This window comes from Myxine glutinosa, chromosome 6, assembly GCF_964187855.1.
Source record: "Myxine glutinosa chromosome 6, kmMyxGlut1.1, whole genome shotgun sequence".
Lineage (NCBI taxonomy): Eukaryota > Metazoa > Chordata > Myxini > Myxiniformes > Myxinidae > Myxine > Myxine glutinosa.
In genome coordinates this window covers 22,339,813-22,367,730 of record NC_136266.1, presented here as the reverse complement: position 1 = coordinate 22,367,730, position 27,918 = coordinate 22,339,813, and the positions used below count along the sequence as shown (strand labels likewise).

Genomic DNA, 27,918 nt, shown 5'->3' with positions numbered 1-27,918 from the left:
GGTGTGTTCTCTACCGAGTGCAGTTCTAGTTTCCTCCGACACCAAAGGTGGATGGAGGTTATGTTTTCAACCCTGTCTGTCTGTTTGTCCGTTTGTGAAATAATTATCTCAAAAAGTTGTGGACAGATTCGGACCAAATTTGGCAGAGATGTAATGTATGTGACAAGGACTGAATGATTCGATTTTGGTGAAGATCTGGATTCGGATCCAGTTAGTAGAATTTTTAAAGTAATTCTTCACCATTGGGAGATATGGCCAACCAGGTGGAGGTGTGCTCCCTACTGAGTGCCGTTCTAGTTCCCTTTGTAACAACCTTCCAGTCACATGCCAATGTATGGAGTGAGAAGAGCGCTGAATCTCAAGAGCACGTCTGAGATGCTAGTTATATACATTAAAACACTCGAACAGCAAAGAAAAATTTAAATATTCCAACTAGCAGCGTTAATTGACTCGAAAAGGATTACATTCTGTGGTAACCTCGTTATAAATGGTGGACAATATAAAACATATGATCATACTCTGTATCATTTGAGAAGTGTCTGCTTGTGTTTTTGTTTGTTTAACTGAGATGCACTCCTGAACCGCTGGATGGAGAATGAGTGAAAAACTGGTGGTTGTGCTCGGGGTGTGCAGAGGAAGTTAGAACTACCATGTCAAACATGTTTTAATCATGGCATCATGCTGATAAAGAGAGAACACCAAAGTAGAGATGCTGAGACTAACAAACATCGCGAAGATATATTTGTCAAAAAACAACAACAACACTTACTCCCGGAAAATGAAACTGCCAAGCAAAACTTATTTTAACATTATGAGAAGTGTTTGTTTGCTTGCTTAACTTCAATGCACTCCTAAACTACTGGACAGAATGAGTTGAAAACTGGTGGTTGTACGACATAAGTTTCCTACATGTCAGGGTGTTGGTTTTCGGCAGTAAAAACAACAATATAGCTCCTGGGTTTTGAGGTTGGAGGAGTACCCAATTCTCTCAAGGTAAATATGCATCCTATAGCGCCCCCTTGTGGAATCTGGTGTTACATGTCATACAGGAGAGCTCATAGAACACCAAACGCTGAAATATATTGTGAAACAAGCAAATGGGTGGCTTAGTCTTGGCCTAACAGTTGAGGTGGCTGGCTTAAGTTATTAGGGTCTTGAGTTTGAGCCCCTGCCGTGCAGTTCAAATAACACCAGGTGGGTTGGCTCAGCCTGACAACCTTCCAAGGTCAGAAAAATGAGTCCCAGCTAACTGGAAAAAGGGGAACTGCATCAGTGACACAGCCCTGCCTCCAGAAAATGCGGCAACCAGCAGCCACAGGCTGCGTACCAAACACCAGGACATGGGTGGGGTCAAAGAGCGGCAAATTTGAATGGTCGTCACAATGTAAAATGCCGTAATTTTTTGGTCAAGTCCTGATAAACGGAAGGGTTTTGTAAATGCTAAAAAGGCAATTTATGTTCTCCAGTGCTCAAAAATATCATTCAATTGAAATTAAATAACGATTTTAAAATTTGATGCAGTGACTTTTACATGACCCTATCTAACACGCTACATTAGTTCTTCGTGGCTGTTGTTTGGGTCCTTTATGACGTAACAGTAAGTTTCCTGTTTGGAATGATTTTCAATTTTGTTTCACTGCCAGACAGGCAGACAGAGTAAACAATATTGTCTCACACTCGTCTCCACACATGTGCGATCGGGACAAATTCAGAGCCAAAGTACTGCTGAACTGCAGATTCGTTTTCAGATTCGTAATTCGTATTTGAAATTAAGTTGTTCCTCGAAAATGACGTTTGTAGACAGACAGAAACGGAAAAATTGCTTAACCACACTTTTCGCTTCGCGTGCGCAGGGTAATAATAATCCAACATAGGGAAACATCATAAAACATCATAAAAGAGGGAAAATTATGGACAGGTTTTTTTTCTTGTAATCTTAACAAACAAACATGAAAGGTCTCATACCTTCGTAAATGTAGTTTGGGTTGAGAAGCTGTAAAACAACGAAAGATGCATGAATAAACAATATATTTTGTTGTGATACATTGTGGGTTAAACAAAAAAAATCGAAAACACTTTGTTGAACTGGAGAACAATTCAGATCCAAATAATCAATTTTCTGCGTCTTAAATATTTCCAATCCAAAAAACAATACATATGTGTGCAAGTTCTACTTACAATAACACGGACAAATATTCATGTCTTAGGACGAGGTGTTGGAAATACTTAAGAAAAAGATGGGAAATCCTCAAATAAGAAGTTATTTTATAAAATATAGACTATTTTTGATGGAATATACTTGTGTAGGCATCATTTCTATTCTATCATAAACCCTAAATTTAATCCTTTTTGCTTTTATGTTCATTATACTTTGCATTTTGTCATGTTATGTTTCCACATAACCAGCTGGTTTATGAGTTGGACATGTGTGACGAGTGCAGTCCATATTTGATGTATTTTTTTCTGTCTTTTATTATTTCCGCCACAAAATGTGGACGGAGGTCATGTGTTCACCGCTGTCTGTTTGTCTATCTGTCTGTGAACAGGATATCTCAAAAAGTTATGGAGGGATTCGGATGAAACTTAGTTGGGTGTTTGACAAGGACGAATCGATTGGACTTTGGTGAAGATCCAAATCCGGATCCAGATACGAGAATTTTTTGTAATTTTTAAGTGATTCTTCACCATTGAGAGATGGGACCAAAAATGATGTATGGCTTGATATCTCAAAACGTTTTGGACGGTTTATGACAAAACTAGGTGGATGAGTTGGTTGGTGACAAGTACAAGCCGATTAGATTAAAGTTCAGGTCTGGATCCAGATCCGGCCTATCAGTGGGATACAAATCGTAAACTGTTCAGTCTGACGGACGTATGCTCTCTACCGAGTGCCGTTATAGTTAGTGCGGGAGAAGGGGTTTTGCAATTACATCTGTGTGTGTGTGTATGTGTGTGTGTGTGTGTGTCTGTCTCTGTCCAGGCCGTAACTTTTTTTTAATCATTTGAACCTTTCTCATCAAATTTTCAACAAAGTTATATTATGAGAATATGGAGAAGACAAATTAATAATTTTGTCAAAAGGTCAAAGGTCAGCGTCACATAAAATCATTTTCATCCAACATAGCTTTATTCTGAGGGAGAAGACAAATAATGTGATCAAAAGGGCAAAGATCAGCGTCACATAAAATCATCAATTTTCATCCAATTGACCTAAAATTTAAAGAATTTGCATATTGGTTCACTGAATTGGTTCACCAATCAGAAGCTAGAAGCCAATTGCTTTTTATATCAAAATGTCAAAGGTCAAGTTTGCATAAAATTGTCAATTTTCATCCGATTGACTTGAAATTTGAGCAGGGTTTGCATATTGATTCACTGAAGCGTATTACTTTTGAGGTCAAAAGATCAAGGATGCCTAAAATCGTCAGTTTTTTGTACTTTTTTTTTAGTGGTTGTTGTTTGTCATGTTTAGCATGTGGAAGAAGAAGAAGAAGTCTGAGTACAAAGAGGATGCAGATGGGCTTTACATTTTGACATGCTTTCTAGTTTTATTTGTGGTGCTTCTAAATTTACAAACTTTAAACAAGGATCATCCACGAGTATGTACTGCCATGCAGTATTAGGCCTACAGAGAAAAGGCTTAATTTCCCACTATCAGAGTGAAAAGTGCAGAAGTGAGATCTCAACAAGTCAGAAGTAAGTGTCAAACGAGAGATGGTACAAACAGTAACAAATTGAAGGCAAAACAAGGTATGTGTGTGACTGTGTGTATATGTATATATATATATATATATATATTGTTATGAATTTGGGTAGTGATATATATAGAGCAGAATAGATCTGAGTAGGTACCATGCTTCGAAATGTCGCGGTAAGGAACACTACCTGTAATAAGTTCTTTATGTGTAGGCGTTTTGTCGGTTAAGATGTACAATTGTGAATCTACCAGGAGATTCGAGTGATAAGTACAGTAGGGGTTAAGGAGTAGAGCCCTTGTATGCCTCACCTGGTTAGCCAAACCTCTGTCCATTTTGGCACTGCACACCACTTAGACACTTAGTTAGGATCCCTTAGTACAACACTAATAACGCCCTTCTCCCCTGACATGACCTAGGAAGAAATCAGGCCAGAACACCGCCACACGGCCGCCACCATTTACACCTCCGACAGGCCTATCCACCTCGCATAGTATGTGCTATAAGACCAAGAACAAGAGCGCGCGGAACTGAGACACAGTGGGCGTACACCAGGCGAGCCAGCAAGTCGGTGGAGGCTCTGATTGGTAGGCAGTGCGCCAATGCTGACGTCACCGGCCGGGGATATTAACGAGGCTGAGCGCCATTTTTCGGGCAGTTGGATTCGTGGTTGAGTTCGAGTTCAGAACGAGAAAGTTCGTTTGAGGTGCGCACGAGGAGAGTTGGCAGATCCCGAGTGCAGAGAGAGAGCCCAAGTTGAGTTGGCAGTTCGCAGTTCGGCAGTTGAGCCATAGGGAGTTGCTGAACGCCAGTTGCTTTGGCCGCCGTCCAACACGCAGCTCCTTTCGTCCCGCAGCACGCCTCGCTCCAAGTTCCAAAGCCCCTAGCACCGATCACCATTGCGTCATTGCCATTGCGCCATTGCGCAGTCGAGTCGATACGAGGAGTTGTTTTCAGCAGCACGGTCGAGTCGTTCAGAGCTCCTGACCCGAGTCGGGCTGAGGCGTAGCCCGAGTGGAGCTCGCTGTCCTGCTGTCGACCTCGTGGTGATCGGTGCTAGGGGCTTTGGAACTTGGAGCGAGGCGTGCTGCGGGACGAAAGGAGCTGCGTGTTGGACGGCGGCCAAAGCCAATGACGAGACCAGATAAGGCCGAGCTCCGCGTTCACAATAACATAACGAACGTCCTGATTTTGGTATTCATATCCCCCCGTCTTGTATTCGATATCTGTGTGTGTGGGATCCGAAATTAGGCCTTAGATTACCGGCGCGTGCTTTTCCTGTCCTTGCTTTTCCTGAATAAACCCTTGTATTATTTATATATATATATATTCCTGAACACAGTTTTCCGGGTGGTTGATTTTAACAGTTAAGGCTGCGGTGGCTCTCGTAGCTCCCCTATTCCCGCGTGCTTGGGGTAACTTTTGGTTTTGGAATCCGCCATTGAGTTTTCGCCTCGGGAGTAAAGCCTTCGTGATCGGCATCCGCAACTCTGGTGTTCATCGGAGTTGCGCGACAATATATATATATATATATATATATATATATATATATATATATATATATATATATATATATATGTATATATATATATATATATATATATATATGTAATAGTGAGTAAAGTAATTTATGGCAGTAACAGCACAACGTGTACTGTTCAGCAATTCCCGAGCCAATACACGGGGATTCACCTAGCAAGGAGTCACAGCTCAGACGAAGAGTGACAGAGGAGTGGATTAAGAAGAAATTGGAAGGCTATTCATAACAAAAACTTGATCGCAGTGGAACCTTTAGTCCTGAAAAGTCTCCATAAAGGTGTGCCAGTTGCACTGTCCTTAACAGAACAGCACAATCCAATAAAAATTCAACACCCAAAATAAAATAATTAAGTTGCACACACCTTGAAAGGCCGTATTTGATATTCTTACTGGGATGCCAACTAAGCTGTTAGTGTAGCTTGTCACATTAGCTTTGGTTTAGTTTCCGGCCAGGTAGTGTTAAGCTTTGCCTTTTTTGGAATGTGCATAATGTATTTGCATGTTCATCCTTCATACTGTAATAACGAGATATTTCTCTGGACCTTTAGAGATTTTGAAGATATGCAGTGGCTTTTGTGGTTAATTTTCTCTTTAAACAAAGTGGTTAATCCCAGCGAAATTTATCAATGGGAAAATAAATGTAAACATTGTGGAAGGAATAAAACTTTAAAAACAAATAAATTGCTGCCATGAAGACAACAAATTGATTCTTAAAAACATGTCGGGATTTGAAAAAAACTGGTCCATACTACAACTTATACAAAACAAAAGAATATTTACCTTGTGATGAATGTAAGAGGGGAAAAAATCCAATACAGGAAAATGTAAAAAAAAACAAAAAAGAAACAAGAAGGTAAAAATAATAACATTAAAGGCTGAAAGCAGGAAGGTAAGATTAAAGTACCTCCACTTTAGTGTTAAGAAGCAAGTCATCAGACTCGGACTCCGGGGAGCGTGGTGACTCCTGGCCGGAGGGAGGCGTGTGGAAAAGAAATAAAATAAAAATCAGCGCCCAAGTAAGAAATGCCCATCAAGAGGGAAAGTCAAGATTAGAATCACCAGAAAAAGGAGCTTGGCTAGAAAGGCCTCGAGATGAGAAAGCGATTTAAAGCTGCATATTGATTACCTCCACCATTCCAGAACGATAATTATTTGGTTTTGTCCGTGGAATAATAATATATATTCTTGTCGAATCAAATAAGAGTGAGAGGACTCTGACGTTCCCCTGTATTAGTACCTTCACAATGACACTGCGACCACTTTTATGTGGGCTCCCCTCTTGGGGTGCCTGCTTGCTCTCTCGCTCCCTGCTGCTCCGTCGGCGGAGGCGGAACGCTGTGTGCCACGAAGATGACTTCCTGCTTCAGAAAAGAAGAGACATTTAAGTGAATAAATGATCAGCTGTCTGACTGCTAATCTCCCATTTACAATAAAACTCAATAAAAATCACATGCTTGGTCAGGGGTCGCCCAGATAGCTCAGATGGCACGGCACCAGCTGTAGATGCCGCTGGCCTAGCCACACCACCAACCAGCAAGCCACGCCTCTGCTCTACCCCACATGGCTCACGCTGTATTCCACCTGCAGCAAGGATGCTCCTTTGGTGATTTACATCGGTTCCTGCTGTGTCGTGCCAGGCACGGCCGGGGTATTATCAAGTCCTGTGATTACCCACTACTATCTACTGTCGTATGAGTGAAGGCCTTTAAGTTTAGGTAAATAAGGTTCAGTGTTTCATCCTTGGGCACGTATGATAGGTAAGGGTAAGGGGGCTTAATTAATAGCGTTATTCGTGATTGCTTCTTCCTTGTAATCCCTCCCGCCCCACACCCCCCTCACCTTGTGCCATTCTTTGCAATATATTTTAAACCGCACTTGTCCTTGGGTGAAGTCTGTTTGTCCTGGTGGCTTAATCTGGTGGCTTAAGTAAATCAGTTAAGGTCAATTGGCTGTTGGAGATGATCGGGTCATGTGACCAAGGTTTTCTCGGCTTTATTGGATTGATCATGTGCTCACCTATCGGAGTAGCACTCGCCTGGCTCCGCGGTTCCAATGGGTACGGTAGCGTAGATCAAAAGCAGTGATCCGATTCGGAGCTGCGGACTCACATGACTGCTGCGGTCATTTTAACACGACTCGCTCGATTCGTACTGAGCAACTGGAGCTACCGGCTGACCGTAACTACGTTTGCCGGAGTGAAAAGGCTCAGTTCTCAATAAGAAAAAATTGTTGTGTACTCAAGAGTACCTCTTGCTGAGAGACGAAACATCATGGTCAACGGACCATTCCCTTGACAGAGGGTATATGCTGCCGAAGCAATCTCTTGGCAATGTGATGTGCTGCTTGCGTGGAAGGTGTGACGCCCTTCCAATGGATGGTGCACACGTTCATGCCGCACCCTGCATGTGAAACACCAGGATGACCACCACCAGGATTTAACGGTGGGTTGAGATTCAAACCCAAGCTAGGCAGCTGAAAGGCGAATGTGCACGGTACCTTCAGCTATCCTGGCAGCCCGCGCTGAGAGACTACGGTTATGATTTATCGGCATTCGTTGTTTCCAAATGAAGAAAAAGAAAATTCTCAACAAAATGAAGCTTCCTATCGTTTTCAGCTTCTCCTCGCAAACAACTTCACTCTCTCCAATCCCACTCCTCCCTCCAGGTCTTCAAAACAGCTGTCCACCACCATCTCTTACCTTCCCCCATCCAAACCTTGATCTTTTCTACCCCCGTTAATTCACTCCAGATCCACTTTTTTGAAATACCGACTTCTTTCCTGGAAGTCCTAGCAGTGTCCACGTGTTGTTTTTTTTACCTCAACCCCCCATTCCCATGCATCCTCCCCCCAAGCCCTCTCCCTCCCACAGATCTCTTGATGTCCCTGCTCTCCATCTTGTTCTCCTGCTTCCTTTATCATGTTTTATGTTTTTTGTGTCAGTCTGTCTTTTTGTGATCAATGTTAGCTCTTACACGAGCCTCGATCTTCAACACACACAAAAAAATAACTTCCACAAAGTGCAAATCCAATCGGGAAAGAATTGCATTTGTTTATCGATCTTATTAACAATATTGGCCGTTTCACAACTTGTTTCACACATCCTTCCTTATTTGCCGCATCCTTTCTGGAGTTATTTAATTACTATCGAATTACTGCGTGCAGAATCCACTTGAAATAGAATTACTTTCAAATCATTCCTCATGCCTCTTTTAGGCTTTCAGTCTTCCCTACACATCCATTGCCAGCCTTTTCCTTCAGACACTGCCAACTTCCACATGATCAACATGTATTTTTTATCTTTCTGCGTCCCACCGTGACTACTTTGTGTAACCCTTTCTCGCTTTACAATGGGTGTTCACTTAGATATTGCAAAGGACAACATTTTGCTTGCATTGGTGTGAATCTGTAAAACTTCCTCTCTCCACATCTACAAACCAGACCAAAGATTATGTTGATTCATTCCATACTTTTCTTCAAATTCATCCTGCTATTTTTGCCAGGAAAATCTTACTATAATTCACCAAATGTCCGTCCGTCTGTCTGTCTGTCCGTCCGTCCGTCCGTTCCCAGGTACCGCAAAAACGGCTGAACCGATCGCAACTACATTTTGGGTGGGTAATCCTGGGACCCCTGGAGTAAAATAGGCTATATTGTTTTTCCAATTTCAGCTTTGGTCTCCAGCATTTTCAGGTTTGGACTCCCGCCTAACGTTATTGTCCCGGGTATCGCAAAAACGGCTGCACCGATCGCAACGATACACCTCCATGCCCGTGGGATTCCCACGGGTGACCCCACTAGTAGATTAAATTTCAATGGAGGAGGGGTTGGTCAGGGATAGGCAATTGCAATAATCCTGGAGAAACTATATTCAAGAGAAAAAAATCTACTTGTATTCGAAAATATGACCTGGTGTGCCCCTTCAAGTTTCGCATACGCATGGAGTTACTAAAAACTCAATAATCATCCACGTAATCTCACCTCATGGTTGTGTCATACGTGTCCCGGTTAGGAACTGGCGTTCCTGCATGGCCCAGCACATAGCCTGGAATCCAACCCTCCGCGGCAGGACAATCAGGTGTGGCCGCACGAAATACGAGGAACATGTTTTGTTGGTTCGTTGCGAGGACTTGCACCACATCGCCCTGGGCCACGCTGATCTCGTCCTCACGCACAGCCGAGTATTCCTGGGTCACGAGCATGCAGGTCGGGCTGCCAGCGGTCTCATCCCCTTGGGACTACGCGGTCACAGGTACAAACACAAAAATACACCTGTCACAATATCAAAAATGGAAAAAAAAAAACGTTTGCTTTGTTTCAGTTCTTTGTTACATTGGAGGTTATGCAGATACCACATCCAGTGCAAAGACATAAGGAGACAAATGAATTTCAAGGTCCTGTAGCAGACAATGGACAAACATGTATGGTAAATGGCAATGGATAAATACAAACACGGCATATAACCATGGTAAATGGCATTTAAACCTGGGTTTCCTGCATCGAGAGCCACATATTTAGATGGGAAAACTATAACCGGCCAACCCAAATGTATTACACTAGTACACCCTCTCACAATGGGGGCAAAGAGCTGTGCATTGAATAAAGGTCACGCATTGGATAAAGGTAGCTTTGGTTAAAAAGGTAATCAGATTTGTGGTTTCTAATTATTATTTTTTTACTTCGCCATTTCTTTTACTTCCGGTAGGGGTGCCCCAACAAAACAGCATGCTAAGCTATTTATACACGTCAACAGGCGTTTGTCCAAGATGGAAAAATCCCTCGGGGAAGGGGTCAAATTAAGTCTCAACAACATCCGTAGTGTATCCTTTAAAAACACCCCTGGCAAGTTTGGTTGAGATTGGATAAGTAACGACAGCATGCATCATGGTCAGAAAGACAGACACAATGAATGGCGTACTTTAGTATAATTCATGCATGAATAGTTGGTTCAAAAACAAAATCCTCAGTTCATTTTTTGGCCGACACCTTGGTCATAGTTTGCAAGTGAAATGAACACAATTAGCTGCGGGGCCGGCTCAAGGTGCAAAAAAGGGTTATTGTGAAGCCTTTTGATCTGACGAAAGACAAAATAAAAAGGAAGGAGAAATATTGGCTTTTCTCAACTTCTGAAAGATAAACTGAGGAAAGTATAAATTATAATTAATGGAAAGTGATAATTACGCTGCAATTTTTAGAGGTGAGTCAGTGGTGTATGCCTGGATTTTGCAATGATATTGAAGTGGTGATGAGAAATAAAAATCAACTCCCCAGAAACACACCTCAGTACTCAGTGACGACTGCTGAGAGTGGTCACTTATCGTGGAGCAGTTACTGAGACGGTCGGAATCACGACCAACGGTATGCTTGCGAAGGTGCCGTGGAAGTGAATCGCTGTCACTCAGTAGGCCAAACGAGCCATGCCGATTAGCAGGTGATGCAGGGTCCATACTCCAGAAACACCCCTTTGAGCTGGGGCTTGGAGGAGGAAATGGATGGTCCCAGGAATGAGATCCAGAAGATCCCAGAGAGGCTTCACGAGGAAGGTGGGATGGCGATGAAAAAGCCGGATGCAGCGGAGAACCTATGGGCGGTGATCCATATGCTGTCACCGGCACCTTGTCTGCAGATGTAGATTCCCTATTTATGCTGGCGCCCAACAGCTTGCTTCCACCATCTTGCACAGATTCCTTCAAAGCAGTTGGTTCGGTGCCAATGGGCATCTCAGTTGTGCCAGGTGCCGCAGGTGGTGAACCCAGTTGGAAGGGTTTCACTTGGAGAATTGCCGGTTCACAAATTGCATGTTTTGGAGAGTTCAGCAAGATTTGCGGATCATCTGAGCTCGATTGGCTCAGGCAGTCCTCGCTGCCAGAAGCTGAACAACGGTAACCGGTTCCTGGAGAAAGCTGGCGCTGACCCACATTGGTAGAGTTGAACAATCCGCTCTGAATACGCTGGTATTCAATAGGGGAAGTCAATGCTGAAGGGTATGCACAGGGTGGGGGTAAAAAAAAAATACCAGAGGTTACCTTCATATGATATCAGGTGCACCTGTGACCAGAAAGCCACCATGCACAAATCACATCTCCTACAAAAAATCCAATTACTTACTTAAATATAAATGATTTTGATGCGAGTGATTATATATTAGTTGTGGGACAGTCAAAGTATATACATATGTATATATGAATGAAATGAATGAATGAATGATCGTTTTAAGGCCATTTTTCCCCACTAGAGCGGGGTTTAGCCTTGCGGGCCCCATGACAATCATGGTTCCCTGTTTGAGGCAATGTTTTTATGGCCGGATGCCCTTCCTGACGCCAACCCTTGGTCACGCTCTTCGATGCGCAGGGATACGGTGTACCTATTCTAAATCGGGGTACACACCGTGATCATTCATCCCAGCAAGGTGGTACTCAATTTGCCGACCTCGGAAGGATGATAGGCTGAGTCAACCCCCCTGGCGTTAATTCAGCGATCGACCGGGATTCGAACCCAGAATCCTAGGATCCCAAGCCGGCACCCGAACCGCAAAGACAACACCAGGTCATATATATATATATATATATATATATATATATATATAGGTATATATATATATATATATATATACATATATGTCGAAAGATTTGCAGCTCAGGATTCATATTGTAAATGATAGCACACTGAGCGGTAAAAGGAATTTTAAAAATTTCTTTATTAACAGCCCAACGTTTCGAGAACAAACTAGTTCTCTTCGTCAGAGGCATTGAGTGTTGTGTTAACTGCTAAGTTCTGTTGGGGACGGTTGACGTCATGGATTGGTCCAAGTCCTTGCCAATCACAGGGCTTCCCTGCATTTAAATGACTGCCGTTTTTGACGTTGTAATTTATTGCATAGTACTTTGTAAGTGGGGTGTAAGTCGATGTGTCAGTTGATGGAGTTTTTATCAGAATACCAGGCCTCGATAATCTTGCAGTTCACTCTCAAAGATCCTGTGCCAAGGATCGTGGTCCGATTCCATGAGAATGTGGGTTGGTGTGTGTGTGTCGCAACTAATGACAACCTGTCTTGTCGTCTTGCAGCACGTTGGTGTTCAGTTAGCCTGTTGGTTAAAGTGTTTGTATGTTTGGCCCACATAATTGGCTTCACAATCTTCACATTGTATGTTGTAGATGACATTATTTCTGTCAAATTTGTTCACCTGGTCTTTTGTCTTTGACAGCTGTGCTCGTGAGGATGTTTGTGGTTTGTGGGTGATGTTGAAGTTGTACACACGAAGAATGCGGCTTGTGGTTTCAGATGCGTGTTGTATGTATGGAAGTGCCACCGTGTGTGGAGGTGTGGTTGGATTGTTGTTGCCGTAGTTGGATTTCCGGCGACAAGATTTGATAAATGCATTTGGGTCGTGGTTTTCTCACAGTAGTTGAGTGATGTGCAGCATTTTCATCCGGCGTTGTTCATGGTCACTACAGTGTGTTTTTGCACGATCTACTAAGCTGTGAACACAACTTATTTTGTGGCAGGTGGTAATCCAATACTTTGGCTTTGTTGGGAGGTTTATGGTACACCTCTGTGTGTAGCTAGCCGTTTCCGTCCCTGGAAAGATGTACATCCAGGAATGATAGAGACCCAGCCTGTTCTACTTCACATGTGAAATGTATTGCTGGCCATCTTGAATTTACCTATGTGTGGAAACGGTCAACATCCGCCTTCTTTATGATCACAAATGTGGCTTCAACGTACCGCAGCCACAACCTCGGAGAAGGCTCAGCCGAGTTTACTTTGTTTCAAGGTCATTAGACACAACACTCAACACCTCTGAGGAAGAGAAGTAGATTGTTCTCGAAACGTCAGGCTATTAATAAAGAATTAAAAAAATTATTTTTACTGCTCAGTGTGCTATCATTTACAATATGTATATATATATATGAGGATACACTGGATCAGCATCAGTTGCTGCATCCTTGGACGACTCCTTGCCACCAGCCCAGCACACACCACTGAGTGTGCTACGGAATGAGGTATTTTTACGGCGGGAGGAGTAGAAATCCTGCCACCAACCTCCTTGAGAGAGAACCCAGTACCCTGGTACTCATTTTGCCAACTTCGGAAGGATGACAGGCTGAGTCAACCCCACCTGGTATTAATACAACAGCTGAACGGGATTCAAACTCAGGACCTTAGGATCCCAAGCCCACCGCCCTAACCATTAGGCCAACATCAGGTATACAATCTTTCTGATAAGCTCGTTATCAAAACATGGATCATAGGCCTGACTCCTTCATGGTGAAGAATTTCTGACCTCTGTATTCGGCAAGCAATTCCTCACCGTTGAGGAAGTTTTGCTGCGTCTCGAGCATTTCTCCGATCTCCTGCACCCACGCTTGGCGCGTTTCTGTGCACGAAGCTTGCAGCACGTAGCGCTCCTGAAGTCCACGCTCACCACGGACTGTCACGGCCATCTTGCAAGGGTCTCGCTCCACATTCTCTTGCAAACCCAACTGGCTCATCTGCAAGGAAGGAAATCTCAACTCCAGGTGCAGTCCAGCTGTAGGCAGGGATGTTAGTTGCCCCATTGTACGATGACTTAAAAGTTGAAGAACTGCAGCAATCTTTCAGCAGATGTCCCTTTTGAAAAGGAACTTGCTTGTCCCTGCCCAATATTAAAAAGTTGTCTGAAGTTACCATTATAAGCACAAAGAACGACTTCAAAATAGTAACAATAGAACAAATATTTAACATTATTTGATCATCGAGTTGTGATGCAACGTCACCTTTGAAGTAATGTGGCCAAGCATTCTTCTTCTTCTTTCATATGCAGCACATGGCTGCGGGTAGCATCATTTGTTGTGGGTAATAGCTATGCTGCTGATGCAGTGCCCCCTGTAGGTTAGAGCAGGAATTTGTAATTTGGCCAGGGTGCTAGTGAAGGCCTGGCCTAGCCTTCGCAAAGGATACTGTGGGAGCTTTAATGCCCACCAGCTAATGGCAGGAGATGCGATGCCAAGTTTAACACCCATCCGAGGGTTGGCACACACAATGATTAATTGTATGGCCACAGCAATGTATGGTCTCTAGGTACCGGTAGTTGTTTAACACACATCTGAGGCCAAAAGACTCACCTCTCATCCTCAGGATAAGCCTCAGTCTTTGTGAAGCACCATCATAATTACTTGGTTAGTTTAGAGACTTCAGGTGTTATCTGCCAGCATTAGTTGGTGGATGTTAATCGCACGATGTCCTTGATCACAAAGAGTAGGTAAGCTATTGCCCGCACCCTGAACAAATTACAAATTCCTGCCTTAACCTAAAGGGAAGCACTGCGTCAGCGGCACAGCCGTGCGCCCAGAAAATGATGCTACCCACAGCCATGTGCAGCAAACTAAAGAAGGAAAATAAGGTCTTATTTTATATGCATGCTCTACAGAGTGATTGAGGCTCACAGAAGAGCTAAAATGATTACGAGGGTTAGGGTTAGGGTTAGGGCTAACCCTAACCCTAACAACTCGGAATTAGTAATATTGGGAAAAAGATGTACAGAAGATGAAGAAATGGGAAATGAAATTGCGCAGAAAAGTTAATGGGACAGGGTAAAGGGTATTACAGTGATGCGATTATTGCGAGGCTTATGTTATGCGATTATTGCGAGGCTTATGTTATGCGATGCGATTATTGCTTATGTATTAAGAAAGGAGGACGTTCCGAAGGTTAATTATTGGACAGTGTATTTCAGTACACTGAACATCAAAGGCTTCCGTAACCTCGTCTTGGCAAAGGCAAAGTCGCCAAGCTTGAGAAATGCCGGTTGGTGAGAGTGAGCAACCATGTGAATCAAGGCTGTAGCAGCTATTGGATAAAGAAGCTAGTCTTAACCACCTGACCAAACAGTCAGATCTCAGGAGTACAAACACACCTTTATTCACATCTTGTGACAATGCAGGCATATTGTAGTGAAATCGTATTCGTACTGAACCCGGGGTGATGCTCGCTGCTCGTTGACACCGCTAGGGGCGTGACTATAAGACCCGCTGCTGCGGACGGTGCTCCGAGACTTCTCCTGTGACACGTTACATCTGGTAGACTCGCTAACGGTACGCCAGCATAGAATATTCAGCTTGCTTGCATTGAATGTTACTAGGGCATGCCCGTACTATATCTATATCTAAAATTATATCCCCCCCCTCTATTTACATGAAATGGTTTGGTCCAAAGCGAACGGCTTGCGAGTACGGTGCCAATCCCCCCCCCCCCTCTATTTACATGAAATGGTTTGGTCCAAAGCGAACGGCTTGCGGAGTTTGGTAAAGAAATCGCCATAGCGTGCTCAAACGCGCAGGAAAGCGAAAGAATCGCAAATTAGTTTTAATTAGTTTTAAAACATAGTTTAACGCCAACATAGCGGCAACATAGTTTGCCAACGTGAAATAAATGAATACGCTCTCAAATGTGCCGTCCGAGGCAGAGTCTGTTCGCCACGTTCGGCACACGTGATAACTCGCTGCTCTCTGATTGGTTGAATCGTTTTTTGGACAAAGCTCGGTAACTACTTGTCCGATTAATATGAAACCTTGAAAAGGCACATCCTCGGGTCCCCAGCAATATACCTGGCAAGTTTCAAGTATATCGGACCCGTGGTTGTCGAGAAACAGCGGTCACAGACAAACACACAGACATACACACATACACACACACACACACACACACACACACACACACACAGAGATTACTGGAATTATAGATAGATGAATGGTCCCATGTGATGCCACATCGTATACTTATTGCATTTCCTGCATTACAGGATGATGTCATGATCTAAATGGAATTAAACCACAAGTTGGACTAAAGTTGTGTGGACCTGATTGGTTTTCCACAACACTTAATTCCATTTATATCTACCGACATGGCTGGCAACAAGACGCTGGCGGTTGCCGTATTCTGCGCCGACCCGCAAGCCCCCGGATGGTGGCTTGCAACTGAAGCACTGGCTCAGAACATTGGAGAATCATTTCGAGGAGCCTGAGACCGCGCCGACGGCTGCCGCGAAGCTAGCAACGCTTCATTCAAAAATCGACTACAAGGTGTACAATTCCATCGCTCAATTCGCGACGTATGACCTCTCGATCGCGGAGCTCAAACGGCTGTACATAAAGGAAAAAAGCCCGGTGTATGCATGATATTTGCTGCTAACGCGACGTCAGCAACCCAACGAGGCGATGGACCACTACGCCCAGGAGCTCCGGCAGCTCTTGCTGGACAGCATCAAGGAGCCACGGACTCCCGCGCAGTCTCAGGATGATCTTCTTTTAGATGCCTTTATTGCAGGGGTCTCCTCCCAGGAACTAAGGCTCAAGCTCCTAGAGAAGACCGACCTGACCTTTGCTACGGCACTCGAGCAAGGGAAAGTATACACCGAAGCGCGGATGCAATCGAACACCTATGATCGCACGCGCCTCTTGGCGGGCACTACACTACACGCCCGGCCGTAGAGTGCTACCGCCGAGGACGCGGACCTGCTCGCGGAACTCCGGGATGCTCCGGAGGAAGACCCAGTCCTGACGGCTGCCGCTACGGCCAGACCCAAGGCCTTACGCGGGGCCGCATGCTTTTTCTGTGGGGGGCCACGCCATGCCCGGCCCGTGTGTCCGGCACGAGACGCTATATGCCATTTGTGCTCGCAAAAGGGACATTACGCGAAAGTGTGCAGGAAAACGGCACGCGGCTCGCGGCTCATTGAATCGCGCGGTCGCGGTCGCGCGTTCGCGGCGACCTTGAATGGGCTCATTGCGGAGCCTGCGAGCCGAGCCCGAAACCCGGCGCCTTACCCGTCTTCGAAGGGGAGGGCCCCTCTCTGCGGGCCCCTGGGTGCTCAGACGTCCTTGGCGGGCGTCACCGGACAGCCACCACAGTCTCATCCTCAATCGGGCACGAAGTACGTGTCCTTGACCAAACTCCGGGCCACGCAAGGGGCTTTGAAGCTTCGCCAAGCCCCAGCGGAACGTTCTCCTCATGTCGTCCACGAGCTAACGGTGGCCCTCACCCCGGAAAAGGCGATTTCGAATACTACGGAGGCCTTTTCCTGCCAAAAGTGTCAAAAGGCGTTTTCAGAAACTACGGAGGCCTTTTCCCGTCAGAATTGTCAGATTTTGAATCGCGAAACACCGGAATGCTTGGGAAAGCCCTCTGATGGCATTAATGGATTCCCCATGGACAACGCATACTCCGGCCACGACCGCAAAACTGCTGCTGGCATAGGATCCACCCGCGAGGCTTGTCCGACCCATTCGGGGGGTTCAGTCCCACTCCCAGCAGCCTCGTCTGGCCTGGCTCAAGCCCTTATTCCCCTCATGGTCGAAGGCCATTGTGTTCGGGCCTTGGTGGATACAGGGTCTACGGATAGTTTTATCGACCAGCGACTTGTGCTCAGGCATGGATGGCGGATCTGGAGGTCTACGAGACGGATCTTCATGGCTTCCCAGGGGCTTCGACTCAGCATGAAGGGGGAATGCCGATTGAAACTCGTGCTAAAGGGACGGGTTTTTCCTGATGTACACCTTATGGTTTTACCCGCTTTATGTGCTGATATTCTGTTAGGACACGATTTTCTTAAGCTGCATGGACGTCTGGTAATGGAGTTTGGTGGGCCTGACACGCTTGTTGTGGGGGCGGACGACGTGCTTGCGGTGTGCGCCCTAGCGAAAATGGACATCCAGCCGCTTTCGCTGTTCCCCAATCTAACCTCCGACTGTACCCCTGTCGCGGTGAAATCACGGCGCTACTCTCGCGCAGACATGCAATTCATTGCGGACGAAACGGCTCAGCTCTTGAAAGACGGCATCATAGAACCTAGCAGGTCGCCGTGGCGCGCCCAGGTCTTGGTGGTGCGCAGCGAGGCCCACCGCAGACGCATGGTAATCGACTATTCCCAAACGATTAACCGCTTTACACAGCTGGATGCCTACCCCCTTCCGGGGATGGATGCGCTGGTGCAACAGGTGTCCCAGTATTCGGTCTATAGCACTCTCGATCTCCGTAGTGCGTACCACCAGATCCCTATCTCTAGGGCGGATCGTATCTATACCGCTTTTGAGTCGGGGCAGCGGTTGTACCAATTTACGCGATTGCCTTTTGGGGTAACGAACGGGGTCGCTTGTTTCCAGAGGGCCATGGATGACCTCATTGCGCGGGAGCACTTAACCGATGTTTTTGTCTACCTCGATAATCTTACGGTTTGTGGATATGACCAAGGGCACCATGATGCTAATCTGAAGCGCTTCCTTGAGGTCGCGCAGAGGTATCACTTAACTATGAACGAGGATAAGTGCCAATACTCCCTACGCACGATAGATCTTCTGGGGTACACCGTGACCCATGGCTCTGTCGCTCCGGATAAGGAGCGTCTGCGACCTTTGCTCGACATGGCCCCTCCCTGTGATCGGGCATCCCTGAAGCGCGCCCTCGGGCTATTCGCCCATTACTCCAAATGGGTGCAAAATTTCTCCGCGAAACTTCGCCCCCTCGTGGCCTGCGACACCTTCCCACTGAGTCCGGCCGCATTGGCGGCCTTTGAAGGCCTTAAGGCCGACATTGCCCGAGCCACCGTGGCGACAATCGACGAGAGCGGATCTTTCGTCCTCGAAAGTGACGCCTCGGATCAGGCCATCGCGGCGACCCTCTCCCAAGGGGGGCGTCCCGTGGCTTTCTTTTCACGGACTCTTACCACCGCTGAGCGGAGACACTCGTCCGTCGAAAAGGAAGCGTATGCGATCGTCGAGTCTATTCGGCGATGGCGCCCGTACTTACTCGGGCGGTGCTTCCAAATCATCACGGACCAGCAAAGCGTTGCGTTCATGTACGACACCTTACACGCCCAGCGCATTAAGAATGAGAAAATCACTCGCTGGCGTATCGAACTCGCCGACTTCTGTTACACCATCAAATATTGCCCGGGGAAGGATAACCGGGCCGCCGATGCCTTATCACGACCGGCTACATGTGCGGGTATCACCTCTTTGGAGGGCCTACGTGTGCTGCATGCCACTGCGGGCCATCCTGGCGTAACGCGTTTCGCTCATTTTGTGCGGCGTGGCAATCTCCCATACTCGATTGACGATATCCGCCGTATCTGTCGCGACTGCGCTATCTGCGCGGAAATCAAACCGCGTTTCTATAACCCTCCCATGGGGACTCTGGTTAAGGCTACGCGACCGTGGGAACGCTTGGCGATGGATTTCAAGGGCCCATTGCCGGTGTCGAGCGGCTCTCGCTATCTGCTCACTATCGTCGATGAGTACTCGCGATTCCCCTTTGCTTATACGTGCGCGGACATGACTGCTGCCACGGTGATGCGATGCTTACAGAACTTGTTCTCAATGTTCGGGTACCCGGCCTATGTCCATACCGACCGGGGTGCGGTCTTCTTGTCTCAGGAGGTGCGCGGCTATCTGCTCCAAAATAACATTGCTTCTAGTTACACCACGCCGTACAGACCCCAGGCTAATGGGCAGATCGAATGCTTCAACGGGATTATCTGGAGGGCCGTCATGCTCAACCTCCGGACCCTCGGCCGGGGCCTCGATAAATGGGCTTGGTCGCTACCTGCGGCGTTGAACTCGATCAGGGCTCTCCTGTGTACGGCAACCAACCAAACTCCCCACGAGCGACTTTTCCACCACCCCAGGAGCACGGGGTGTATACGGTCTTTGCCCAGTTGGCTCGCTGGGCCCGGGCCGGCCTACCTTAAACGGGCGGTTCGCGCGAGCAAGTACGACCCCCTAGTGGACAAAGTGCAGATTCTCCAGGCTAATCCTGAGCATGCTCGTGTGATGACGACTGATGGCCGTGAGACTACTGTCTCCGTCCGTCACCTTGCCCCTTGCGGGGTCGCCGACCTGAGTAGGGAATCGGACGGACCGACCGAACCCATCTATGAGACTATGGCCTCTCCCGACGCTCCCATCGCCGAAAGTCTACCGACTCTCCCCTCGCCGGGTCTACCTGGGCCCGACGACTTGGAGTTACCCCCTTCGTCACCCGACCCTGATGGCGCCTCCGACGCCGGGGACACAGGGATACGTGATGCCGTACCCGGGGAATTTCGGACGCGTGCTGGCAGAGAAATTCGCCGCCCGGCCCGATACGGTTGGGTCGACTGATGTTCCGCACCCTGTTCGTGCTGACGCTCGCTCGCTTCTAGCCGCACCGCCGTATAATTCTGACGGGGGGGGAGAATGTAGTGAAATCGTATTCGTACTGAACCCGGGGTGATGCTCGCTGCTCGTTGACACCGCTCGGGGCGTGACTATAAGACCCGCTGCTGTGGACGGTGCTCCGAGACTTCTCCTGTGACACGTTACATCTGGTAGACTCGCTAACGGTATGCCAGCATAGAATATTCAGCTTGCTTGCATTGAATGTTATGAATGGTCCCATGTGATGCCACATCGTATACTTATTGCATTTCCTGCATTACAGGATGATGTCATGATCTAAATGGAATTAAACCACAAGTTGGACTAAAGTTGTGTGGACCTGATTGGTTTTCCACAACACATATTACGTGCAGTATTGTATGGCCTCTCTCTCTTTTAGCAGAGCGTCGGTGCCACCGAAGCAGCTTCCTGCTGGGTGGTGTGCCATTGCCTTCCCAGCAGTGTATGGTTTCTAGGTAGTTTTTCTTTTTTAGCCCTGTACTATTTTCGTCTCATTTTACTCATAATTCATGCCAGAGTCCACTACACAAAAGGAAGGCTCCCGCAAGTATGAAAAATATTACATTAAAGACATGGAAAACAATACAAACGGATGGAGGATGTCGAGGTTGGACCTGTGTGACAAAGATGTGGGAGTAACGTTAAAAACATAAGGCAATCTAGCCAAATAATACAATGGCAACCTCGGCTAAACGTGGTGGTAATCTCAGCTGTGCATTTGGGGATGATATACCAAACACCCTTTTATACTTGTAAATTTGTAAAATGAGAAATTATGCATTTTCACCTTTATAAAATAAATAATAAAAAAGGCAATCACCTTGATGCTGTGCTTGAAGAGGAAGTTTGACATTGAGAAGCCTTTCTTGCGGTCAAGCGGCTCGCTGAAGATAAGAATCTGCTCAAAGAGAAACAAATGCCTCTCCTTGCTGCGGGACAGTAGCCCTGAATCTTGCTGGTTCACCAGGAAGGTGTCCTGTAGTAGCAAGCGCCCCTGGGCAGTTAATTTGCCCTGGGTCAAAGTTGTGGGAGAAGGGCAGAGGCTGAGAATGAGTTAAGTTGCAGAGAGTAGAATTATTATAAAGGGTTTGCATTGGGTTATGTTAAGGGTGGTATCTCCACAGGGTATTAGCTTGGACCACTACCAAGGGCACTGTGCAATAGTCATATCGATTATCACATGTTTACATAAATACTGCAGTAAGGGTAAAGAATGGGGTTTCGGCAGTGGTTCGAGCAGAGAGTGGGGGTTTGGGCAGTAAGTGGGGGGTTCGAGTGGGGGTTCGGGTGGGGAGTAGGCGTCTGGGTGAGGAGTAGGCGTCCGGGCAGAGAGTTGGCGTCCGGGCAGAGAGTTGGCGCCCGGGCAGAGAGTTGGCGTCCGGGCAGAGAGTTGGCGTCCGGGCAGAGAGTTGGCGTCCGGGCAGAGAGTTGGCGTCCGGGCAGAGAGTTGGCGTCCGGGCAGAGAGTTGGCGTCCGGGCAGAGAGTTGGCGTCCGGGCAGAGAGTTGGCGTTCGGGCAGAGCGTTGGCGTTCGGGCAGAGAGTTGGCGTCCGGGCAGAGAGTTGGCGTCCGGGCAGAGAGTTGGCGTCCGGGCAGAGAGTTGGCGTCCGGGCAGAGAGTTGGCGTTCGGGCAGAGAGTTGGCGTCCGGGCAGAGAGTTGGCGTCCGGGCAGAGAGTTGGCGTCCGGGCAGAGAGTTGTCGTCCGGGCAGAGAGTTGGCGTCCGGGCAGAGAGTTGGCGTCCGGGCAGAGAGTTGGCGTTCGGGCAGAGAGTTGGCGTTTGGGCAGAGAGTTGGCGTCCGGGCAGAGAGTTGGCGTTTGGGCAGAGAGTTGGCGTTTGGGCAGAGAGTTGGTGTTTGGGCAGAGAGTTGGCGTTTGGGCAGAGAGTTGGCGTTTGGGCAGAGAGTTGGCGTTTGGGAAGAGAGTTGGCGTTTGGGCAGAGAGTTGGCGTTCGGGCAGAGTGTTGGCGTTCGGGCAGAGAGTTGGCGTTCGGGCAGAGAGTTGGCGTCCGGACAGAGAGTTGGCGTTCGGGCAGAGTGTTGGCGTTCGGGCAGAGAGTTGGCGTCCGGGCAGAGAGTTGGCGTTCGGGCAGAGAGTTGGCGTTCGGGCAGAGAGTTGGCGTTCGGGCAGAGAGTTGGCGTCCGGGCAGAGAGTTGGCGTCCGGGCAGAGAGTTGGCGTCCGGGCAGAGAGTTGGCGTTTGGGCAGAGAGTTGGCGTTCGGGCAGAGAGTTGGCTTTCGGGCAGAGAGTTGGCGTTCGGGCAGAGAGTTGGCGTTCGGGCAGAGAGTTGGCGTTCGGGCAGAGAGTTGGTGTTCGGGCAGAGAGTTGGCGTTTGGGCAGAGAGTTGGCGTTCGGGCAGAGAGTTGGCGTTCGGGCAGAGAGTTGGCGTTCGGGCAGAGAGTAGGGGGTTTAGGCAAACGGTAGTGGTTGTTTGGACAAGGAGTGTTGAGTTGTTCAGAAAAGGAGAAGGGGTTTGGGTAAGGAGTAGGGGTGCAGGTAAGGAATAAGGGTCAGAGCAAAGAGTGATGGTAAGGGCAATGAGTTAGGGGTCGGAGCAACAAGTGGGGGTCGAGGAAATGAGTGGGGGTTTGAGCAAACAGTAGGGGTGAGGGCAAGAGTATGAATTTGGGTAAAAGTAGGGGTTCAGGTCGGAGTAGGCATTAGAATGGTTGTTAATATAAAATGACGTTGGAGTCATGCTTACCTCAAAACCTTGGAGACGACCCACAGTCATCATGTCGTTACACCGTTTGGGGACAATGCACATCACATCGACAGCTTTCTGCACAACAGGGAATTTATCATCGTTAATGACAAACACAAGGTCTTCAAAATAATGACTATTCGAAGGCCTAAACGAAGTGCGAATGGGATTAATGCAGTTACAAATTTTGCACTCAATCTGCGACAATAACACAAATACAAATGGAAGGAACACACGGATAGGGAATTAACAATGAATCAATGCATCCATTCATGAATTGTCTGTGTTAAAAACATGAAGTAATAAAAAAAAAAGCAAAGCGCCATTAAAGGGGAGAAAAATGCAAACTCTTTCTTAAATAACAAAAAACACTTCAATGACAAGAATAAGATAAATTTCTACTTTTGAAAAGTTCAGGATATTTTGTGCGGTTCATCTCGAATAGGGAACAGTGAACAAGCAGTGGCCCCTGGGATGTGGGGCCTTCCTTTAAACATTGCTGCTTGGCAGCTATGCGAGAAAGTATAATTCTCTGTGCATGATGCTGGCACAAATAAATAATGTATCTTTACAGAAAAGAAAGAAAATAAATCTGATTGTCAGAGAAGTGGGCGAGTGAGCATGAGAAAATGTATTCGAGGCTCAAAAGAAATGGTCTCCAGGGCGTTACCCACTGCTAAAATGGAACCCTGTTATTATCAATTTACGTGAGGGCAGCGCGGAGGTTGAGTGGGTAAAGACGTGTTAATTTACTTCCACCGATGTGATGTCCATGCGATTTCCGCGGGTGTTTAATCGAAAAGCTTTCTGTTCCAACCTCGCTACCACGCAAACCGAGGGTAATTGTGGTGACTTGATGGTTGTGATTGTACGAGCTTTTTTGAGAGAATATGCAACTTTTACGTTATGTTACACAATCAGGTAAGGGAGCCTGGTGTTGGCTTAGCGGTTAGGGTGCCGGCTTGGGATCCTAGGATCCTGGGTTCAGCGGTTAGGGTGCCGGCTTGGCGATCCTAGGATCCTGGGTTCAGCGGTTAGGGTGCTGGCTTGGGATCCTATGATCCTGGGTTCAGCGGTTAGGGTGCCGGCTTGGGATCCTGGGTTCAGTGGTTACGGTGCAGGCTTGGGATCCTGGGTTCAGCGGTTAGGGTACAGGCTTGGGATCGTGGGTTCAGCGGTTAGGGTGCTGGCTTGGGATCCTATGATCCTGGGTTCAGCGGTTAGGGTGCCGCCTTGGGATCCTGGGTTCAGTGGTTACGGTGCAGGCTTGGGATCCTGGGTTCAGCGGTTAGGGTGCTGGCTTTGGATCCTACGATCCTGGGTTCAGCGGTTAGGATGCCGGCTTGGGATCCTGGGTTCAGTGGTTACGGTGCAGGCTTGGGATCCTGGGATCCTGGGTTCAGCGGTTTGGGTGCAGGCTTGGGATCCTCGGATCCTGGGTTCAGCGGTTTGGGTGCAGTCTTGGGATCCTGCAATCCTAGGTTCAGCGGTTTGGGTGCAGTCTTGGGATCCTGGGTTCAGTGGTTAGGGTGCCGGCTTGGGATCCTCGGATCCTGGGTTCAGCAGTTAGGGTGCCGGTTGGGATCCTAGAATCCTGCGTTCAGTGGTTGGGGTGCCGGCTTGGGATCCTAGGATCCTGGGTTCAGCGGTTAGGGTGCCGGATTGGGATCCTAGGATCCTGGGTTCAGCGGTTAGGGTGCCAGCTTGGGATCTTAGGATCCTGGGTTCAGCGGTTAGGGTGCCAGCTTGGGATCCTATGATCCTGGGTTCAGCGGTTAGCGTGCAGGCTTGGGATCCGAGGATCCTGGGTTCAGCGGTTAGGGTGCCAGCTGGGGATCCTATGATCCCGGGTTCAGCGGTTAGGGTGCCAGCTTGGTATCCTAGGATCCTGGGTTCAGCGGTTAGGGTGCCAGCTTGGGATGCTAGGATCCTGGGTTCAGCGGTTAGGGTGCCAGCTTGGGATCCTAGGATCCTGGATTCAGCGGTTAGGGTGCCAGCTTGGGATCCTAGGATCCTGGGTTCAGCGGTTAGGGTGCCAGCTTGGGATCCTATGATCCTGGGTTCAGCGGTTAGGGTGCAGGCTTGGGATCTGAGGATCCTGGGTTCAGCGGTTAGGGTGCCAGCTTGGGATCCTAGGATCCTGGGTTCAGCGGTTAGGGTGCCGGCTTGGGATCCTAGGATCCTGGGTTCAGCGGTTAGGGTGACGGCTTGGGATCCTCGGATCCTGGGTTCAGCGGTTAGGGTGCCAGCTTGGGATCCTAGGTTCAGCGGTTAGGGTGCCGGCTTGGGATCCTAGGATCCTGGGTTCAGCAGTTAGGGTGCCGGCTTGGGATCCTAGGATCCTGGGTTCAGTGGTTGGGGTGCCGGCTTGGGATCCTAGGATCCTGGGTTCAGCAGTTAGGGTGCCGGCTTGGGATCCTAGGATTCTGGGTTCAGCGGTTAGCGTGCAGGCTTGGGATCCGAGGATCCTGGGTTCAGCGGTTAGGGTGCCAGCTTGGGATCCGAGGATCCCGGGTTCAGTGGTTAGGGTGCCAGCTTGGGATCCTCGGATCCTGGGTTCAGCGGTTAGGGTGCCGGCTTGGGATCCTAGGATCCTCGGTTCAGCAGTTAGGGTGCCGGCTTGGGATCCTAGGATCCTGGGTTCAGTGGTTGGGGTGCCGGCTTGGGATCCTAGGATCCTGGGTTCAGCGGTGAGGGTGCCGGATTGGGATCCTAGGATCCGGGGTTCAGCGGTTAGGGTGCCAGCTTGGGATCCTAGGATCCTGGGTTCAGCGGTTAGGGTGCCAGCTTGGGATCCTATGATCCTGGGTTCAGCAGTTAGCGTGCAGGCTTGGGATCCGAGGATTCTGGGTTCAGCGGTTAGGGTGCCACCTTGGGATCCTGGGTTCAGCGGTTAGGGTGCAGGCTTGGGATCCGAGGATCCTGGGTTCAGTGGTTGGGGTGCCGGCTTGGGATCCTAGGATCCTGGGTTCAGCGGTTAGGGTGCCGGATTGGGATCCTAGGATCCTGGGTTCAGCGGTTAGGGTGCCAGCTTGGGATCCTAGGATCCTGGGTTCAGCGGTTAGGGTGCCGGCTTGGGATCCTAGGATCCTGGGTTCAGCAGTTAGGGTGCCGGCTTGGGATCCTAGGATCCTGGGTTCAGTGGTTGGGGTGCCGGCTTGGGATCCTAGGATCCTGGGTTCAGCGGTTAGGGTGCCAGCTTGGGATCCTAGGAGCCTGGGTTCAGCGGTTAGGGTGCCAGCTTGGGATCCTAGGATCCTGGGTTCAGCGGTTGGGGTGCCGGCTTGGGATCCTAGGATCCTGGGTTCAGCGGTTCGGGTGCCAGCTTGGGATCCTAGGATCCCGGGTTCAGCGGTTAGGGTGCCAGCTTGGGATCCTAGGAGCCTGGGTTCAGCGGTTAGGGTGCCAGCTTGGGATCCTAGGATCCTGGGTTCAGCGGTTAAGGTGCCAGCTTGGGATCCTAGGATCCTGGGTTCAGCGGTTAGGGTGCCAGCTTGGGATCCTATGATCCTGGGTTCAGCAGTTAGCGTGCAGGCTTGGGATCCGAGGATCCTGGGTTCAGCGGTTAGGGTGCCACCTTGGGATCCTGGGTTCAGCGGTTAGGGTGCAGGCTTGGGATCCGAGGATCCTGGGTTCAGTGGTTGGGGTGCCGGCTTGGGATCCTAGGATCCTGGGTTCAGCGGTTAGGGTGCCGGATTGGGATCCTAGGATCCTGGGTTCAGCGGTTAGGGTGCCAGCTTGGGATCCTAGGATCCTGGGTTCAGCGGTTAGGGTGCCGGCTTGGGATCCTAGGATCCTGGGTTCAGTGGTTGGGGTGCCGGCTTGGGATCCTAGGATCCTGGGTTCAGCGGTTAGGGTGCCGGATTGGGATCCTAGGATCCTGGGTTCAGCGGTTACGGTGCCAGCTTGGGATCCTAGGATCCTGGGTTCTGCGGTTAGGGTGCCAGCTTGGGATCCTATGATCCTGGGTTCAGCGGTTAGCATGCAGGCTTGGGATCCGAGGATCCTGGGTTCAGCGGTTCGGGTGCCAGCTTGGGATCCTAGGATCCCGGGTTCAGCGGTTAGGGTGCCAGCTTGGGATCCTAGGAGCCTGGGTTCAGCGGTTAGGGTGCCAGCTTGGGATCCTAGGATCCTGGGTTCAGCGGTTAAGGTGCCAGCTTGGGATCCTAGGATCCTGGGTTCAGCGGTTAGGGTGCCAGCTTGGGATCCTATGATCCTGGGTTCAGCGGTTAGGGTGCAGGCTTGGGATCCGAGGATCCTGGGTTCAGCGGTTAGGGTGCCAGCTTGAGATCCTAGGATCGTGGATTCAGCGGTTAGGGTGCCGGCTTGGGATCCTAGGATCCTGGGTTCAGCGGTTCGGGTGCCAGCTTGGGATCCTAGGATCCTGGGTTCGAATCCCGGTCGATCGCTGAATGAACACCAGGGGGGTTGACTCAGCCTGTCATACTTCCGAGGTCGGCAAATTGAGTACCAGTTCACTGGTAATTCCCTGCGTGTCGCAAGAGGCGACGAAAACGGTTGGTGGCAGGAAGGGCATCCGGCCATAAAACATTGCTTCAAAAAGGGGATCAGGCCAATCCCTGCTCTGCGGGGGAAAATGGCCTCTAAAGGTGGTTCTTTCTGTTACACAATCAGGTATGGCTCATGTATAAGGACGTACCGACCGTGGGAGCGTCTCACCTTAGCGTCTGTCGTATCCAGTCCTGCTTTTTCGGTATACTTCAGAAAGTCCTGAAAAAGAACGCTTTCTGAAATATAATTTCAGGGTCACAGAATTTCATGGTTTTTCCATCTA

At 48.6% G+C, this 27,918-nt stretch overlaps 1 protein-coding gene across 4 annotated transcripts in view; it reads right to left on the bottom strand.

Annotated features, from left to right (window-relative positions):
- Positions 1-27,918, bottom strand: part of LOC137429644 (kalirin) — a 429,755-nt gene that overhangs the window by 25,583 nt on the left and 376,254 nt on the right. For 2 of the 4 annotated variants that reach the window (XM_068119740.2, XM_068119741.2), the window contains exons 44-52: positions 27,804-27,854; positions 23,124-23,201; positions 21,244-21,435; positions 13,544-13,724; positions 10,511-11,208; positions 9,213-9,469; positions 6,472-6,595; positions 6,139-6,198; positions 1,966-1,993 (exon numbers count right to left, since the gene is read on the bottom strand). In XM_068119740.2, coding sequence (XP_067975841.2) covers positions 1,966-1,993; positions 6,139-6,198; positions 6,472-6,595; positions 9,213-9,469; positions 10,511-11,208; positions 13,544-13,724; positions 21,244-21,435; positions 23,124-23,201; positions 27,804-27,854 — 1,669 coding nt within the window. The remainder of the gene's footprint in view (positions 1-1,965; positions 1,994-6,138; positions 6,199-6,471; positions 6,596-9,212; positions 9,470-10,510; positions 11,209-13,543; positions 13,725-21,243; positions 21,436-23,123; positions 23,202-27,803; positions 27,855-27,918) is intronic. The other 2 variants (XM_068119742.2, XM_078779669.1) reach the window with 2 other exon arrangements.